Source organism: Lichenostomus cassidix, chromosome 1Ab, assembly GCF_008360975.1.
Source record: "Lichenostomus cassidix isolate B80296 chromosome 1Ab, HeHo_3.0, whole genome shotgun sequence".
Taxonomy (NCBI): domain Eukaryota; kingdom Metazoa; phylum Chordata; class Aves; order Passeriformes; family Meliphagidae; genus Lichenostomus; species Lichenostomus cassidix.
This window is the reverse complement of record NC_139481.1, coordinates 8,211,956-8,228,464: the sequence shown is the minus strand read 5'-3', so window position 1 is coordinate 8,228,464 and position 16,509 is coordinate 8,211,956. Positions and strand designations below refer to the sequence as shown.

At 42.0% G+C, this 16,509-nt stretch overlaps 1 protein-coding gene across 1 annotated transcript; it reads left to right on the top strand.

Annotated features, from left to right (window-relative positions):
- Nucleotides 1–15,722, top strand: BPIFC (BPI fold containing family C). Its single transcript, XM_085049698.1, has 16 exons — nucleotides 1–163; nucleotides 1,315–1,441; nucleotides 1,833–1,944; nucleotides 2,069–2,197; nucleotides 2,965–3,120; nucleotides 3,884–3,947; nucleotides 4,803–4,863; nucleotides 5,789–5,880; nucleotides 7,729–7,902; nucleotides 8,573–8,626; nucleotides 9,956–10,126; nucleotides 10,658–10,725; nucleotides 11,976–12,018; nucleotides 12,873–12,936; nucleotides 13,695–13,771; nucleotides 15,359–15,722. Exons 2-16 carry the CDS (start codon nucleotides 1,336–1,338, stop codon nucleotides 15,398–15,400), a joined length of 1,413 nt encoding a protein of 470 aa, XP_084905824.1. The 5' UTR covers nucleotides 1–163; nucleotides 1,315–1,335; the 3' UTR covers nucleotides 15,401–15,722.
- Nucleotides 15,723–16,509: the final 787 nt, after the last annotated feature.

Here is a 16,509-nt window from a genome sequence, read left to right as displayed (position 1 = left end):
CCACTCCCAGAGTGCTGCTGCTGGAGATGCCAGCAGTTAGCTCTCCTCAAGCCCACAGCTCTTTCCTTTAAAAGGGTCCTGGCTGCAGAAGGTTTTCCCTGCAACATCCTCAGCCCTGCAGTCTGCTACAGCAAAGGTCTTCTGCTCAGCCTTTGGAGGAGAGGTATGGAAACAAATACCTTGTGATTATTCTTTGTGAAGAAATGGCTTTGTTGGGAAGTGATAGATGTAGCTAAATCTGGTTAAATTTTGATATTTTAAGGTTTGAGAACAATGCATATATCTAAGACACATTTCCTTCAAGTCCTTTGTTTTTGTTCCACAAAACAAAGTAGCGAAGTGTGTTTCTTTCATTTCTCAATATCTGTCAGTTAAAAAAGAAAATACTAGTCAAACTAAAAGGCGAAGGTGTTCTGCAGGATTGCGTGAAACTCTTACAAAAAATTAAGTCAATGTTCTCTCATAATTTTGCAGATCATTTAAATTTTGATCATGACTGAAAATATTCTAGTGGTTTGAGGTATATTGTTAGCTCTGGTAACGAAGCAGCTAGTGAAAGATGCAGCAATATCAAAACAATTTTTCAGGTATTAGGAAAGAGGCAATTGACTGCTTATAGACAGTTTCATTCCAGCTCTTTGACAGCCCTGTGGTAACTAAAGACATTTTATCTGTAAAAGTAGTGCTAGAAAAGACACTCCTATACTTTCAGCTGTTCATAATCTAGTGTAGTAGCTGGAAATGAGGAAAGCCATAATAATGTGACCTGTTTGGTCACCTGCCAGGTCCATCCCACATGACAAATAACTCCACAGAAGGCTGTTCCCAGCTCTTGGGAAAAACCAAAACTGTTCTCTGATTTTGTCCAGTTTTGTTTAAAAATTCTCCCTGAGGGTGGCTTCTCTCACTCTCCCAGGGAAACCTTGCTGAAAGCAAAACTTTCTGAATTTCACACTATATGCAGTCTGATTAAATCCTGTCGCAGAAGCCCCTGGGATGGGCATTTGCTTCACTCATTCACCACCCCTGTGGCAAATCCTGTAAAGACACCAAATTACAGCCTAAAAATGCAATGTTTGCCCAGATGGATGTATCCCAAGCACTTTCCCCAGTCTCTATGACATAGAATAGGCTGACTTTTCTCCTCTACCCCACAGAGCTCACTTTTTGTAACACTGTGGAGAATGGGTCTTCTTTTCCAGGGCTTTCTTCATTCTAGAGGGGAAGCTGGTGTCCAGGGTGGGGGGGAAGGGAGTACAACCACCAAGTGACACAGCACAAATTTCTGCTATCATTGTAAATATTTATTAACAGGTTCTGTAAAAAACAAGGAAGATGGTGAAGATTTGCTGTTCTCTCCTCCTCTTAAGTTTGCTCAGTGGGCAGCTGAGTGCCAATCCTGGACTCAAAGTGAGGATCACCCAGAAGGGGTTGGAGTATGGTATGTGTGATGTTTTAAAGAGCTGTCAGTGGCACTGCCTTGAATACTGATGTGACACAGGAAAGAGAGGGCAGTGGGAGCTAATGACCCAATGATAGTCTGTAAAGGACAGTTTAAGAGCACTATAGAGCAAGGTCAGTAAGCTGCTTGACAGCACTGCACATCATATCAAGGTTCATCTGATCTCAGATATTGAATGAGTTAGTTCAGCTCTTGCCATGGCTGGGAGTGAGACCTGAAATAGATAGCACTGCTGGCTCTCAGGACAGTGCCACCTTCTTGCTCATTCTTTGTCCACCACATTTTTTTAAGCCAGAAGCACTTATTTATAGACTTATTTATATATAAGGCACTATCAAAGGCAACTGAACTGATCACTGTTTTCCTGTAGCCAAGGAGGTTGGGCTGGAAATCTTGAAGCAGAATATGGAGAAGGAGCGTTTCCCTGATTTGACTGGCCATGAGAAATCTGGGCTTGGTAATGTCAAATACAACATCTCAAGGTGAGTATTCTCTCTGGGGGCAATTTGTGTTTGACTGAAATTTGAATCTTTTTTTGTGTTTATTCTGACTCACAAAATAATTTTGTTTAAATCTTTTCTCTCCCTTTTGTCTCTCATGCTCTAGAATGCATGTTACTGCTGTTGAATTACCTAGTGCTTCCATCTCCCTCCTACCAGGCTCTGGGATAAAACTGGTGATTGGAAATGCTTCTTTAACCATCAATATGAACTGGAACATAAGGACCTGGATGTTGTATGTACAGTTTTGCATGTCCTGGCATTTTCTTCTTGATGGATAATGCAAAAATGCAAATTTTAGTTTTTCTTGTGACCCTTTCATGGTAAAGGTGCTCTTTATCAGCTGGCAGTAAGCCAGGAGCACAGAGTGGTGCTTCTCACCAGGTCTGCTGGTGGGAGAAAGCCAGTGGTCCTCACACTGGAGCACTGATAAAGTGTCCATGGCTGAGAAGCACTGCTGCAAACAGTACAGGGCTGCTGCTCCAGCTGAATGCTGTTATTGTTCAGCATGCCAGCTAGTGACACAGCAAGAAAAATTGTAGTGTAGTGGATCACAGCCCAGTATAACAAACCCTCAGAGTGTAATCACACTGTTAGAAACCCTCTGCTATGCCTCCAAGAGGTACAGTTCAAAAGTTGATGGAAAATGGATGAGCAAATGGCAATATCCTTAGAGCAGTCTCTGCACCTTCCCAGTCTGAGGCTGTTTCAGAGGAAAGAAATCCCTCTTCCCTTCCCCACAACCCACATTACCATTGCTAAACTGACTGAATTACAGCAGTCTCTGCTCTGCTCTTCTGCTGCCAGGGCCAGCAGGGCTAGCTGCTGCAGGGAATGTGGGGTGCTGCTGGGGGCTGTGGGGTGGCAGAGGAGGCACAGTGCCCTCTCTGGCAAGCAAAGCAGAGCAGTGGCACTCACCAGGAGCAGCCATGGGTCCACATTGCCAGGCCATTCCACACTGAAGACATGGAGTTTTCCAGTTTTTGTTTTCCCTTTCCACAGCAAAGACAGTGGAAGAGGCACAGTGCACATTTCCAAGGTGTTTGTCACTGCAATCTTTTCCACACCCCTGGATAACTCAGGCCCTACATCAATATCCCTCACCAGCTGCAGGACAACTTCTGGGGACATTGATATCAAGTTGAATGGGAAAAGAGGGTAAGTGGAAGAGATCTGTAGAAACTCTCAGAAAATAACTGTCAGTGAATGGCAGAGAGACAACTGCACAAAACAGGGCACACAGAATTGCTTTTAGGTATCATAGGCACCACAGGTGAGAACTGGGGCTCTAATACAGCATTAAAATGAACAAATCATCAAAACACTGATATTTGCCCTTGTATTTACACAAAGTAGAAAACAAAGACAGAATAAACCCCTTGAGCTTCTTCAGCACCACTTTTTTTAAATTTCTGCTCTAATCTTAAGCTTTAGGTAGAAGTTATATGCTTGTACTATGCTTCACTCCTCCTAGTCACTGTGCTATCAAAATTGAGCAGAACTGATGCTGTCTGTTTAGCCTCTGGGTACAGCCCTGTGAAACAATATTTCATTGTTTTCTTGTATTTCTCTCACTGTCTGAATACCACTCTTGTCACCTGTTTGGGAGTTTGTTTTTGCTTGTTTATTTTTATGTTTTGGAAGTTCCTTGTGCAGAGACTATTTTGTACATATATGATGGTGGTACTATGAAGAATTCGCTTCTCATAAATACGAATTAACCCTGGCTGAGATGCTTAGTGCTGTAATTATCATCTTTTAAATGGTGGCTCTTTGACAGTTTTTACATATCAAAACTCTCCCTTTCTGTACTAGAATATCACACTCAGAGGCCATTAAATTCATGTTCTGCAGAGATATCTGATCTCCTGTTAATGACCATAGAACTTGACCCATTAATTGCTTTCTTCCTTCCCTCTAGCTTCCTGCATAACTTCTTTATCAAGTATCTGAAGAAACCCATTCACAGGAGCTTGGTCACTAATGTAAGCCTTTCACATTGTGTAGGGGAGGGGTGTGAGGGTTATGGCATTCACAAGTCAGTGCTGTGAACTTGGCAAAGGAAGAACTAGAAAAATAATCCTGTCATAGTCCTATTCTGGTCTGATAGCACAGTCATCATTTTGGCAGCCAGAAATGATTCCAGATAAATTGCCAGGTTCATGGCCAAAAATACTGACTCAGCTAAGGCTCAACCAAGGCAGCAGTAGGAATGGAAAATGTAGTTATTTTTCCATTCCAATGCAAAATAAGTCTCTGCCTACCTACAGGCATTTTGGGGTTTGGGTCATTTTTATGCTTGGCAGACAAAACATATACTGGGCAATGCACAGAGAAATTACAGTGTATCAACAGATAGTGTGACATATTTCAACTTGATGATATCAAAGAGGCAAGTAGTTCTGATGACAACCTGCCCAGGGCCACTGAGAGGAGACAGAGCTTGAGATGGCTGTCATTCTGTCCAGGGATTTATGGTTGGACTCGATGATCTTAAGAGTCTTTTCCAGCCTAAATGATTCCATGCGTCTGAGATCTCTCCCGTGACACCAATATGAGATCTGTCCTTGCACTGTTTAAGGCTGTGCTTTTGTCAGCCCCACCAGGCTGCCTCTGGAAACTTCCCTCTCTTTGCAGCTCTGGCACAGGACATGCTTACATTGCACTGAGCAGAAATCTGGGGGATCCAGCTAGCTGAAGACAAGCCAGATTAGGTGTTTGATAAACAAGTGCTGCAATGTGTGTCATGCAGCAGAAAGATCTGCTAGCACACATGTCAGAGGTGCTTTCACACCCATGCTAATCAGGCCATCACTTGCTGTGGTGTGCTTTAATTGCAGTCATGTCCCAATATCAGAGCTGGGATCCAGCTGATAGATGAAGCTCTCCAATCACTGAATGGTGAGTCATGAGTGATGTCTTTTCCTTCTGTTTTCTTTCTTCTCTCAGTGAAATTCTGCAGCTTCCTTAATGACAGCTGCTTAGCAATGCCTGCAGGAGTGCCATCAGTCCCTCTGCTCCATCTGCTCCCTTGCATACAGAACCACAGTTAAATACAGGCTGGGCTACCTGGGCAAGACATTTGTGTTTCTTATGGTAATGATTCTCAATTTGCAAATGTGGCAGTGTGCACTTCTGTCGTGAGAAATGCCACTTAGAGGCCACACAGGACTGATGCTGAGGCAGTTTTCCCTTACCATGCTCCCAGTCCTCCACACACACAGCACTTTACAAGCTGAAGCCTTGTAAAGCCTTGTAAATCCTCTCCTAGCCTGCCAGGAAATTAAGTTTTCCTTGCTTATTTATCAGACTTGCCAGAAGCAAAATGAAAAAGCTCCTTTGCAAAAAAACTTCTCTCTTGAACCACTTTGGGTTAGATTTGCAGGTATTTAAGAAGCCCAAAGTGTTGGTCAGATATCATGTGCAAAACACATGTATCTAAACAGATCAGCCACCCTCCTTCTGGGAAAGTATTTGCAATTTGCACGCACTCTGGATGCTCTTAGAACTGCTTGACAAGAAATCCCAACATCCCCTTATGCCCTGAAGCACTGATATGGCCATCTCCTTTTGTGGATTAGACCAAACTTACTATCTACGATGAGAAAACAATAGACAAACTAGAGAAGGTGCTTTACAGAAGGTGTCAGTAGAAACATCATGTTTTAGGTTAGAATGCGTGTTAGGAGGTCCCTGGTTGTGTTTTTCCCTACTACCTGGAACAATTTGTGTCATTCTCCTTTGGAAACTGACTTAGTTTTAGGTATACATAAAATTATTTCTGTGAGTCTTGTAATATTCTCTGTCTTATCTACCACCCTTACAGTTGCAATGCAGATTGATGATTTGGCTGAAGTAGACTACTCCTTGAACAGCTTGCCAGCAGTGTTCCAACCATTCATTGACCTGGACTTAAAGGTATTTGCCTGTAGTGCTGTTTGCCAAGATTGCTGTGGGTTCCTTTATTGTATGAGACACTTTCTAAAGTCACCATGATTGTTGTTCTGAACATAAAGACTCACTATCTGAGAAGACAGACATTTCAAAGCATTATTGCATTTGTTACAGTAATGATTTGAAACAATCCTGATGTGAAATGAATTATTTAAAAGCCACATCCTTTTCTTTAAACTGCTATTGAGTTGGTTGTAGAAAACAGAGAGTAGTTAAAGTTCATTAAGAGAGGTAGAAAAGAAGAGGGAAAGAAATTAAAAAAGGTATTCATCTTTCTCTCACTCTTGACTAATATCTGGGACTTCATTGTTCAGTCAGTCAGGGTAATGTTTCTACACATGGCACTAACTAGATGTGTCTGCTTGTCAGAGGAGAGAGGAAAAGAAAGAGGAAGACTATCAGAGCAATAATTAAGCCTCTGCTTTCTTGAATGGGAAGACAGAAGACTCTTTAAAAAGCATGGGAGGCCAAGGAGTGCTGCTGAGTCTGAAGGCCTGAAAGTTTCTTTTTGAGGAAAAAGTCTATGTACTGAAACCAAAATCTGACTTGTTCCTAATTCTAAAACGACTTCATTGTCATTCTGTATAAGGTGATTTGATTGAGTGTAGTTGTCATCATGATAGTACCTGAGATCCTTAATTTAGTTTAAGCCACCTTGTGCTAGGTGCTCTACAAAGGCAGAATGAAAAGACAGTCTTGACACAAAGATCCTATAAATTAGGTATTGAAAAAAAAAGGCAACAGGGAAATAAGAGAGCTGGAAACACAAAGGAACAAAACATTAGTATCGGTTTGTATGGTAGACACCAGTCTACCAGCTCTGCAGCTGCTGTCAAACTCTTCTGAGTACTGCAGCAATTAGATTTTAAGCAAGGACTTGAGTCAGACTAAAGAGGTAAAATCACGGCTGTTCCAAGAGCTATTCTCCCACATAAGTTACATGGGGGAAATGGACAAAGCAAGTGACTGGCAAATCCAGCAAGTGAGTGTTGAATGGGGAGGTCACCAGCTGTGCTTGAGCACTTTGTAAGCATTTTGATAATCCTTAAAAGCCAACAGGAACTTTGGAGCTAGATGAGAAAATAAAGACACACAAAATACATTTGAGATTAAACAGAAACAGGATAACTAATAAAAAACTTTAACCTTTAAATGCCTTCATCACTTTAAATCAGTTTTACGTTTTTGTTTCATCTGGGTGCATTTGGAAGTATTAGATCTGTAAGTCTTGGCTAATATGATGGGTAATGCAGAAGACAACATAAGCATTTTAGGTTTGTCTGACATAACTTTCTTTTCTCTCATGAGCCTTTTGTCTGCACAAGTTATCAACTTGATTCTGGGCAGAGTACAGTGCTGATTTTGACCAAGAAAGACCTCTGGTTTTAGAGGTCAATTTTGTAATTGAGACCATTGGATAGCTCTTAAGCAGCAGCTCTCAGATTTAAATTCCTGGAGATCAGGAAAGGAGAAAGTAAGGCTTTTCAAAAAGGAGGACCACTGGTCATGTTCTTCATGCAATATGTAGACCCTTAATTTAGAGGGTGATCTGAGGTGGCAGACTGTCCTCAGTGGGTGATCAATATCCCAAAAGACAGATCTCAGGCATCATCTGTGAAAATGCTGGAACTTGCCTTCACCACCTGCTTGAAAGCACCAAGCCTTCAGGGTGTACTGCAAAACCTGCATACTCATTTATATACCAAATGAATAGCCTGGGCAAAGTAAAGGAAAATAGCATTCATTATCTGCAGCCACGGTAAAATTACATTTTAACTATCTTTTTTTTTTATCTCTGACAATAACTTTTAGGGTGCAGTCTTCCCAGCTGGAAACTCCACTGACTCTCCCTACATGGCAGCTTCCTTCACAATCCCAGACCAAAGTGACTCCATGCTCTACCTTGCCTTCTCCAAGTATTTCTTTCAGACCACCTCATTCACTTACTACACGGCAGGGGCTTTCAACATGACCATTGCAGAGAAGGTGAGTGGGACACAGGAATGGGTCAGCGTGGCTCACATAGGGCTTTGACCCACCAGATGTCAGTATGTGGCTGTATAAAGCTTATAAATACTAGGGGAATTTAATTCTCTTTTATTTAGGCTCTATATAGATGCCTCAGGCCACCCAAGTGCCACTGAGCAAAGTACAAAATACTCGCAAGTTTGTTACAGAAAATAAGGGTTTGTAGACCTGAGGCATAGACTTCTCTATGGATCACAGATCCCTTCTCTAACAAGGGATCAGCTCTGGAGAGTTTTGCAGCCTCAGTGGCAGATTTCTGAGGGATCTTCATCAAATGAAAGTACTGCAGGGGCCATGTAAGCAAAGTATCTGTAAAAGCACAGTATCTGTGGCTTGGAGGCTGCCTGACTTGGCTAACCTGACTGCAGGAGGTTCAGTAAGTCCCAAAACCTATAGATTGCAGCCCAAACTATAATGACATTAAGCATTTGCTTTCTGAGGGATTATTTTTGGCATGCATTATTGGGAAGCTGCTTTAAGTATACTGAGTCTCTTAGGAATATTTCTAAGATGTACAAAATCAAAGATTCATTGAAATGACAGTAATAATGCATTTAGAGAAAAGCTGACCATGAAGGTCAAATTTCGTAACACATTTGTTTTCCCTCTGTTTTATTTTTCCCTTCAGACTTGCAGTTATTTCAATATAAACACAGAGATATTTGGCAGCATCATTCCTGAGGTGAGTATCATTACTTTCACAAAGGCTTAGGGAAGCCACCCAGAGTGGCTCTCAAGACACCTCCCTCCTGGGGTATCCCAAAGGCTTGTAGGGCCAGCAGGGCTCCTGTGCTGGAGAAGCAGGGACATGTGTGCCTTGTCACAGCAGAGCAGATGGCCCTTGTCACTTCCCACCCCCAGCATGAGTTGAATGACTTGCACTGTTACCAAACATGATCTTGGCCCATAACCTTGCACATCAATCTTTTCTCTGGGCACTGTGCCCAAGCCACAGCTGTTCCTACCTAAACCCAGACCTATGCAGGAAAAAGCTTTCAGGCATGAGCCTTGCTTTGAGAGACCTCCAAGAGGGCCTCAGCTGAGAGAAAAACACCCTTCTCCTGCCCAGACCTGCATAATTGTCTTTGCTTTGCTGCTGGCCTGTGACTGATGAGCAGAAAGACCTGGAAAGGGACCACGTGTGGGAAAATGAGCTAACAGATGGGCAGGAAGCATTACATCCTATGGAACAGACAAGGCAGATGCACAGGATTTCCTTTTATTTTAGGTGGAGGAGATGAATATAACAGGACAGAGAATATGAGCATGCATGGCTTCCACCAGCCTTCTGAGACAGAAGGAGCAACCAGAAATGAGCATAAGAATCCCTAGGCTATGAATGCCAGGGATGGGTGAAATCAGACTAATGGTTCAAATAACTTTACATTCTTGTTTGCTTCGTAGCTGTTATTAAGTTCCTCCCTCAGAAATATTAGAATTCTCCAAGGGCAGTCATGTATGGTGTTCTCCATAAAATGCTGTGAGCATTGATGCTGATATTCCACCCCCAGTGTATCAAATACTGACCTTGCTGAGCTTATTCACTCTCCAGGCAATGAACAGTGAGGCTCTTCTGAGGACAGTCCAGAGGAGGAACCCATCTCCTGAGATATTCAATATCCTGAATTTCAAAGTGAATGACTCCGAATGAGTCATTTTCTTTCATGAGTGAATTTCTTTTACTGTGTGACTTTAAATACCACATTCCTGCTCCATTTATCTCCTCTGTTCACAGCCAAGTATTTAATTTCTCTTGAAATGATATGGAAAAAATTGGATTCCTCAAGTAGAAGGAACTTTCCACTGCATTCCTGTGTCGCCAATGTGGTTAATTTAGCAACACAGAAAACCTTTATTTCTGCTTATGTTAGCAGCTATCCTAAACCTTGTCATAAGGAACTGCTTCAAAATGATTGCTTCAAGAATAAGAAAATGCAATATTCTGATCTGTTTTACGAGAAAAGTGTTTTTCTGTCTTTTTTTTTCTTCTTTTTGTTTTCAAATCTTACAGGTAGCTAAATATTCAGTTACACCCTACCCAGTGATGTTGAAGCTAATGGCTACTGAAATCCCTGTCATCAGCTTAGAGCAGGATTCCTTCACAGTGAAGATTCAGGGCTCCATGGAGGTGTTGGCTGTTCTGCCAGACTCAACCACTCAGTCTCTGTTCACCATGAACATTGTAAGTACAACAAACAAGTTGATGTTTTACTTGGGGTTAAATATGTTTGTTCCGTCCTTCTGTTAAAACTCTGGACAAGAAACAAATAAAATGCCAAATTTCTAGTATTTAAACATGCAAGTTCCCCTTAGTCACAGGTGGTGTAAGGTGTAACTTCACCTAACCTACAGAATGTTTCTATGGCAAAGAACAATTTCCGATAGGTGGACAAAAATCCAAACATATATTGACTCTGATTAACCAAGGTTTTGTTCTCTGGAATGACAGTTCTGCAAGTCCAAGTCATGGCTCTTGACAACTTGTTCATGTCTCTGATTAGTGAAATCTCCTTACCCCTATTTCAGCTCTTCTCAGTGCCACCTATACAAACAGACATTTACTATGTGCAGCCTTGCAACGACAAAGTTGTATTTATCTGAAACAGCTTCCAAACATAACTGAAAAATGGTATTTATCTATTTGTGACTAATTCACAGGAAGGGTCCTGGGGTTTTTTAATCTCTGGTGACCTATGATTTCTTTATTCTGCAGGCAATCAACACCAGCATTTCCCTGAATATATTTGATCAGAAATTGATGGGCTCGCTGTGTTTGAACAGGTAATCCAACCTGGGATGAAAAAGATTTCCAGCCCTTTGGAAAACAATGTTAGCAATCCCAGCATCAGTAGTTTAGACACATGATCAAATAACTATGAATATGTTTTGCTGGTAAATTCATCTGCATTAGATTCTTTAAATCTAGCACTGCTTGTACAGTTTAAAGGAGGCAACTGCCACATCCCCAGGGAGCTGCCCACCAGCTGTGGATTGCTGCAGGGCAGTGATCTCACTGAACTTCTCTGCTTTTTACATCTACTCTCCCCTCTGAGCTAGATAAACTGAGTGTGCAGGGCAGTTTTGATGACCATGAATCATCTGAGAGTTTCCCTCATCACTTTCCAGCTGGCAAGATGTCATGGCTTTCTAAAGCATATCAGAGCAGTCAAGGGCACAGTAAAGAACCTGGGTCCCTGCAGGTCCCCTCTGCTGATAGTCTTACAGCAGACATTCACCAGCTAAAGTCCTGTAACTTCCAAGGGTCAGAAAGCTGGAGATCAGAGGCTTGGGCATTTTGACATCCAGCATGTCACATTTTATAGAGAAGCAGCTCTGTATACCAGAGCCTCACAACTGGGAATTTGAATCCCAATTTCATAAAAGTCCCTTGGAAAATCATCTACAGGGTTAAGAACGGGCAGAGTCTGTCAGGGCAGAGGGATGTTAGGAATTTAAGGAGGATAGTGTTGTTAGCATTTTTGCAGTAATTTTCAAAGAGGAAAATCTAGAATGTGCTGGAAGCTGGCCTTGAGAGCCCAGGTGCTAGTGCTGTGGGAACACAGAAATCTTATGCTGGATACAAGAGTAACATAGGGAATAAGTATTTCAATTTGGAAACAGAGACAGTAGCAACACAGCCAGCAGCATACCATGAACAGATTTTTTCTTCCTGTTAAGACTCACACAAAAGCATTATGCAGATGTACCAAAATCCTTGCAAAATTCCTGACAGCCTGTGAGTCCTTGGTAAAATTAATTGTCAGCAGGACTTCCAAAACAGCACAGAGAGAGAAGCACACTCACATTGCTGGCTACAGCCCTTCTAGCACACTCTTGCATGGATGCTCAGCAAAGCTCCAAGAAAACCATGTTTTCTCTATGAAGCAGTATGCAGTGTGTGAAATTGCTTCAAAAATCTATTTTCAGATGGTTCTTAAGGCCTGGAGTTCTACAGCAATGACTGTACATGATTAGAGTAACTGTGTTTATCCTCTCTTAGTGACTCATCTTGTTTCACTTCTTTCCCTCAGGATCCAGCTCTTCCTAGCCCACTCCAATGTTGGCTCTTTTGAGGTAAGTGGGTAGTTGAAGCACATAGGAAATGTAAACCAAGAATATCAATGATACCAAGGCTAAAGAGTAAGCAGCTAAATTTTATCTGTATTTCTAAATCATTTGGCTTCATTCCCCGACGGCTCTTTTCCTGTCTTCTGGCAGCCACCTCTCTGTTCTGGACTTAAAAGGATACTCTTTGGGCAAGTCAGTGCTCTGTAAATGAGACACTCTGTAGTTTCCCTGGCTGCAGTGAGCAGAGCTCTCTGGAATCACAGTGAGACAGAGAGCAGGGATCTGAGCTGTAGCAGCACAGCAGAGCACTGTCTGATGGTGACAGGGATGGCTGAGGCTCAGGCACTCCATGGGCTGCAGGGATGCTCATCAAGGTGCTCGGAATTACAGCAACAAGTGGGAGGCAAGATGCTTCCCTCAGATGCCTGGAATAGTGCAGTTGTAGCCTTGCAGGGGAAAACCCTGCCTCTGCAGAGTCATTTCATTCTCAGTGTAATCAATCCGTTCCAAATATTGTGGAGAAAGGATTAAAACTGTTCTGGTCCTGCTCTGCTGGTGGTAATAAATTATCTGACAATAAATAAAGGAAATACACTGTTTTAAATCAAGATGTTGGCCAAGCATAATAAAATCCGTTTGCATTTTGCATCTCACTTCCTTTCATGGAAGGCGGCATTCCAAAGGCATGATGAAGGCATCGTTCCAAAGCCTTAAATCCAGGATTCACTTGAGCTTATGACTTTGAGGCCAAAGGAGTGGTAAAGGTTGAATAAGAGCCAACCAACTCCACCCAGGATTAGGGAACAACAGTTCTACTACCATCAGGAAATGACGGCTGACTCAATTTTCTTGTCTGGCAGGTCTTGCTTCTGGAGAACATCCTATCTTATATTTTACAGACTGAAGTAATTCCATCAGCTAATGGTAAGGCTGTATTTCAAAGTGTGATTCTAGGAACTTCTACTGCCTTTCTGGTTAAGTTTTCAGCTCCCATTAACTTGAGTGGAAAATGACCATCAGCCAGTAAGCAGTGGAAGGGGGAGGTTGATCTGTAGGGCTGTAAGTGCTCCTTCTCACTGGCACTGTTCTGCAAAAAGGGCAAAAATTACCTGGAAAGTGAAAATTCATCTGCCTTCATCTCACTCTAGGTGGCCCTGATGCATCAGGGAGAAAAGCATGTCTCTGTCATCTGCACACCTGCCTGAGGCCACCATGAGTGAAATGTATTCCTTTTTATTAGACCAGCACAGAGCTTTTGCCTCTCATAAATCTTATTTAAGGCCCTGGAGGGAGACCTAGCTTTGTGTCAGCCCTCTGTACTGGGATGAACATCACCTTCTTTATTTAATGGATACGAATGGGAACAGGTTCTAATGATGGTAGAGCTGAATTAACAATCCCTCAGGGCTCATTAGGGACAAATCACTGAGGATGTAATGTGTTGAACAGGAAATGCCTTGGTTTGCCTGCAACACTCTGCCAAGAGAGAAGCACCTGTAATTCTGTATTCCCATTGGTAAAGGAGCATCTTAGCTACCTCCCAGGGCTGCTTGTGAAGACTAAAAGGCTAATTGTTATAAATTATCTACAACTCCCTGGATAAACAGTGTTGTTGAAGGGCAGGTGTTTATTATCTTTCTAAGGCATACCTAAATCATTGTTTGTCTTTTTTTTTTTTTAAGCTAAACTGTCAAAAGGATTCCCTCTTCCCAATCTGGCCAATGTTACCTTGACAAGACCTCACATTACTATTGTACAGGTGAGATTTTGATACTTCTGAAAGAATTTCCTTTACAAACGGCTATCCCTCTTTTTCCTTTTTTTTTTTCTTTTTTTTTGCTAGGCACTTATTCAGCTTCTATTGTGCCAGAAGTTTGCTGCATTTGAGCTACACAAGTAGTACAAAGCCCTGAGTTTAAAATGAGATCTGTAATAATGGTAAAATCCTAGAAACAAGTGTATCTTTCTTTCAGAGGAAAAGTTAGAACTGAATATGTAACTCTGAAGTGATCAAATGCACAACTTGTTCAGCCTTGCAAGTTGCAATTCAGTGTAAAAACAGGTTTAACATATTGCTCAAGTTTGGCCAATCACATCAAATTAGAGTTATCACTATCTCACAGTCCTGTTGAATACTTGAAATATGACATGGAGGAGAATTTAACTTTGTGCACCTAGGATGCCCAGATTTTGTTAATACTTGGTGACAATGACTGAGGCTAGTAGCCAAAAGTAGTTAGCGAGCTCTCAGAAAATATTTTTTTTGCCTTCTGGTTACCCTTCTCCAAATTTACCCCTTAGTTTGAGCATACAGAATGTTGCTAGGCAATCAGTCAATACAAGGGCACTGCTGACAAATGAACGCCCAGAAAATGAGCAAGCCTGTTACATTTCTCCACTTGTTTATCAACTTCTCAAAGTTATTTTCAGCTTTGCAGAGACTCCTAAATCTTTTTTTGCAGCTAAACACAAAACACAACTCAGGAGAGGAAATGCAAAGGTTGTTTTTAATTGTTCTTTGCCTCCTACATACCTGGTTCCCTACAAAATGTAATTGCTTGGAGATTGCTTTCAGTTGCACTCATTGCCAACAGCCTTATAGGCTAATTGGGAATGAAGGATTTTAGTGATTCCCCTCTCACTTTCTCTAACCAACATCCTCATCAGTAACTAGGAATGAGAGACAACACAGAATGGTGCCCTATGAACGTGAATGAGATTCCCATTTAAAGTTTCCACTTCCAGTCCCGGTCTGTTGGCTATGGCCAATAAATAGGAAGAAAGACAATTCTTCCCACTTTTCAGACAGCCAGGCTGGATGGTGCTTTGAGCAACCTGCTCTAGTGGAAGGTGTTCCTGCCCATGGCAGGGGAGCTGGAACTGGATGGTCTGTAAGGTCACTGCCAACCCCAACCATTCTGTGATTCTGTGATGCTCTCTGCAGGCTCATTGCTCTGTATGTGCTCACAATGAGGGAAGATTAAGCACAAGTTTAGATTAAATGGCTAATTCCTAGGTGGTGCACATTAGGTAAAAAATAATCCCACTTTGTGATGATTGCCTGGTTGCCTCAAGGCTCAGATGAACCTTCCTGGATAGGCTGTATGATCTTTAGATTCCCTTCTGTCACTAAGAGTGTACAAAGGGATAGCACCCAGGGACAGATGGGACCCTTTTGCAAAGTTCAAAGGACAGAGTTGAATAAAACTTGTCACTTCCAAGGCACAGCTCTTCTCAGTAGATTTTTGGACCCTAAACACCAAGATCAATTTGAAATTAAAAAACCTCAAAATAACACGTTCATTTTTAATTCATTGTGTGTCCATGACTGTTCTTCTCTCCACAGGGATACGTGTTGATTTCGACTGATGTCCACTACAAACACTAAAGGAGAAGAGACACCACTTTGTTAAGCATGAACTTTAAATCAAGTCAATAATGAGACTCTGAAGACTAAACACTCTCCAGTTCTGCTGAAATGTTTAACTTGAGCTCTGAAAACCCCCATCCTGGTTGTGGACAAGAGGGGGTGCCAGGAATCAAAAATACCTGATGGAATGGTTATATATATTGGTGGCAACAAGCAGACCCAAGGGAGAACATGTAACACATGCTTGACCTTTATTTATTCTATAGTTTAAATGATGCAAAAATGTTTTTAAGATTAATGACTCTTTTGAAATACAGTTTTGTCTATACACTTCCAGAAAGATGCTGCAATCTCTTAAAATTAGGAAAAGTACATTGTCAAAATGCTGCTGGGGCAGATAGAGCTGCTAATATATTTCTGCTGTAATGATCTTAGACACCTCCCTTCTGTATACCATGCATGAAGTATGGAGTGAGCCCTCTCTAGAACCATGGAACCATCAGACTGGAAAGTCCCAATTACAATGGGAACTCAAATCTCTGAGCATTTTAACATAAATCTTAAGATGCAGAAGCAAAAACAAAGTGACTCTCCTACTGCCTTTGATAGTCCCTCTCTCCCTGTGACTCTTCAAATTCTTGTCCTGTTTAGTGCTTCTCAGCCAGGTTATTTACATTTAATTCCTTCACTGTTTCTGGGTCAGTCTTCTAAGTCTAATTCTCCAACATCTTTGTCAATATTTCTCTGCATTGAGAATTAGATACTTTTCTTACTTCATTTGGGTATGTTTGTCCTTTCCTTTCCTTTCCTTTCCTTTCCTTTCCTTTCCTTTCCTTTCCTTTCCTTCCCTTCCCTTCCCTTCCCTTCCCTTCCCTTCCCTTCCCTTCCCTTCCCTTCCCTTCCCTTCCCTTCCCTTCCCTTCCCTTCCCTTCCCTTCCTCTCTTTCTCCTCCTTTTTTCCCAATACTTTATTAGTGTGCAAACATGAACACAGCTCTGCAGAGGGCCATGCCTGCCCTGCACCATGTCAGTGTTTGTGCTTTGGCCAAACCTGGACAGGACTTTGGCTCTGACTCCCCAAACACCTGTTTCCTTCATGCTGACAATTGCTGCCAATGAATGATGGGG

Coding starts and splice junctions, on each gene's coding strand:
- BPIFC (XM_085049698.1), top strand. CDS start 1,336: ATGGTGAAGATTTGCTGTTCTCTCCTCCTCTTAAGTTTGCTCAGTGGG. Junction 2,198..2,964: donor AACATAAGGACCTGGATGTT/GTATGTACAGTT, acceptor CCCTTTCCACAG/CAAAGACAGTGGAAGAGGCA. Junction 8,627..9,955: donor TTGGCAGCATCATTCCTGAG/GTGAGTATCATT, acceptor CAAATCTTACAG/GTAGCTAAATATTCAGTTAC.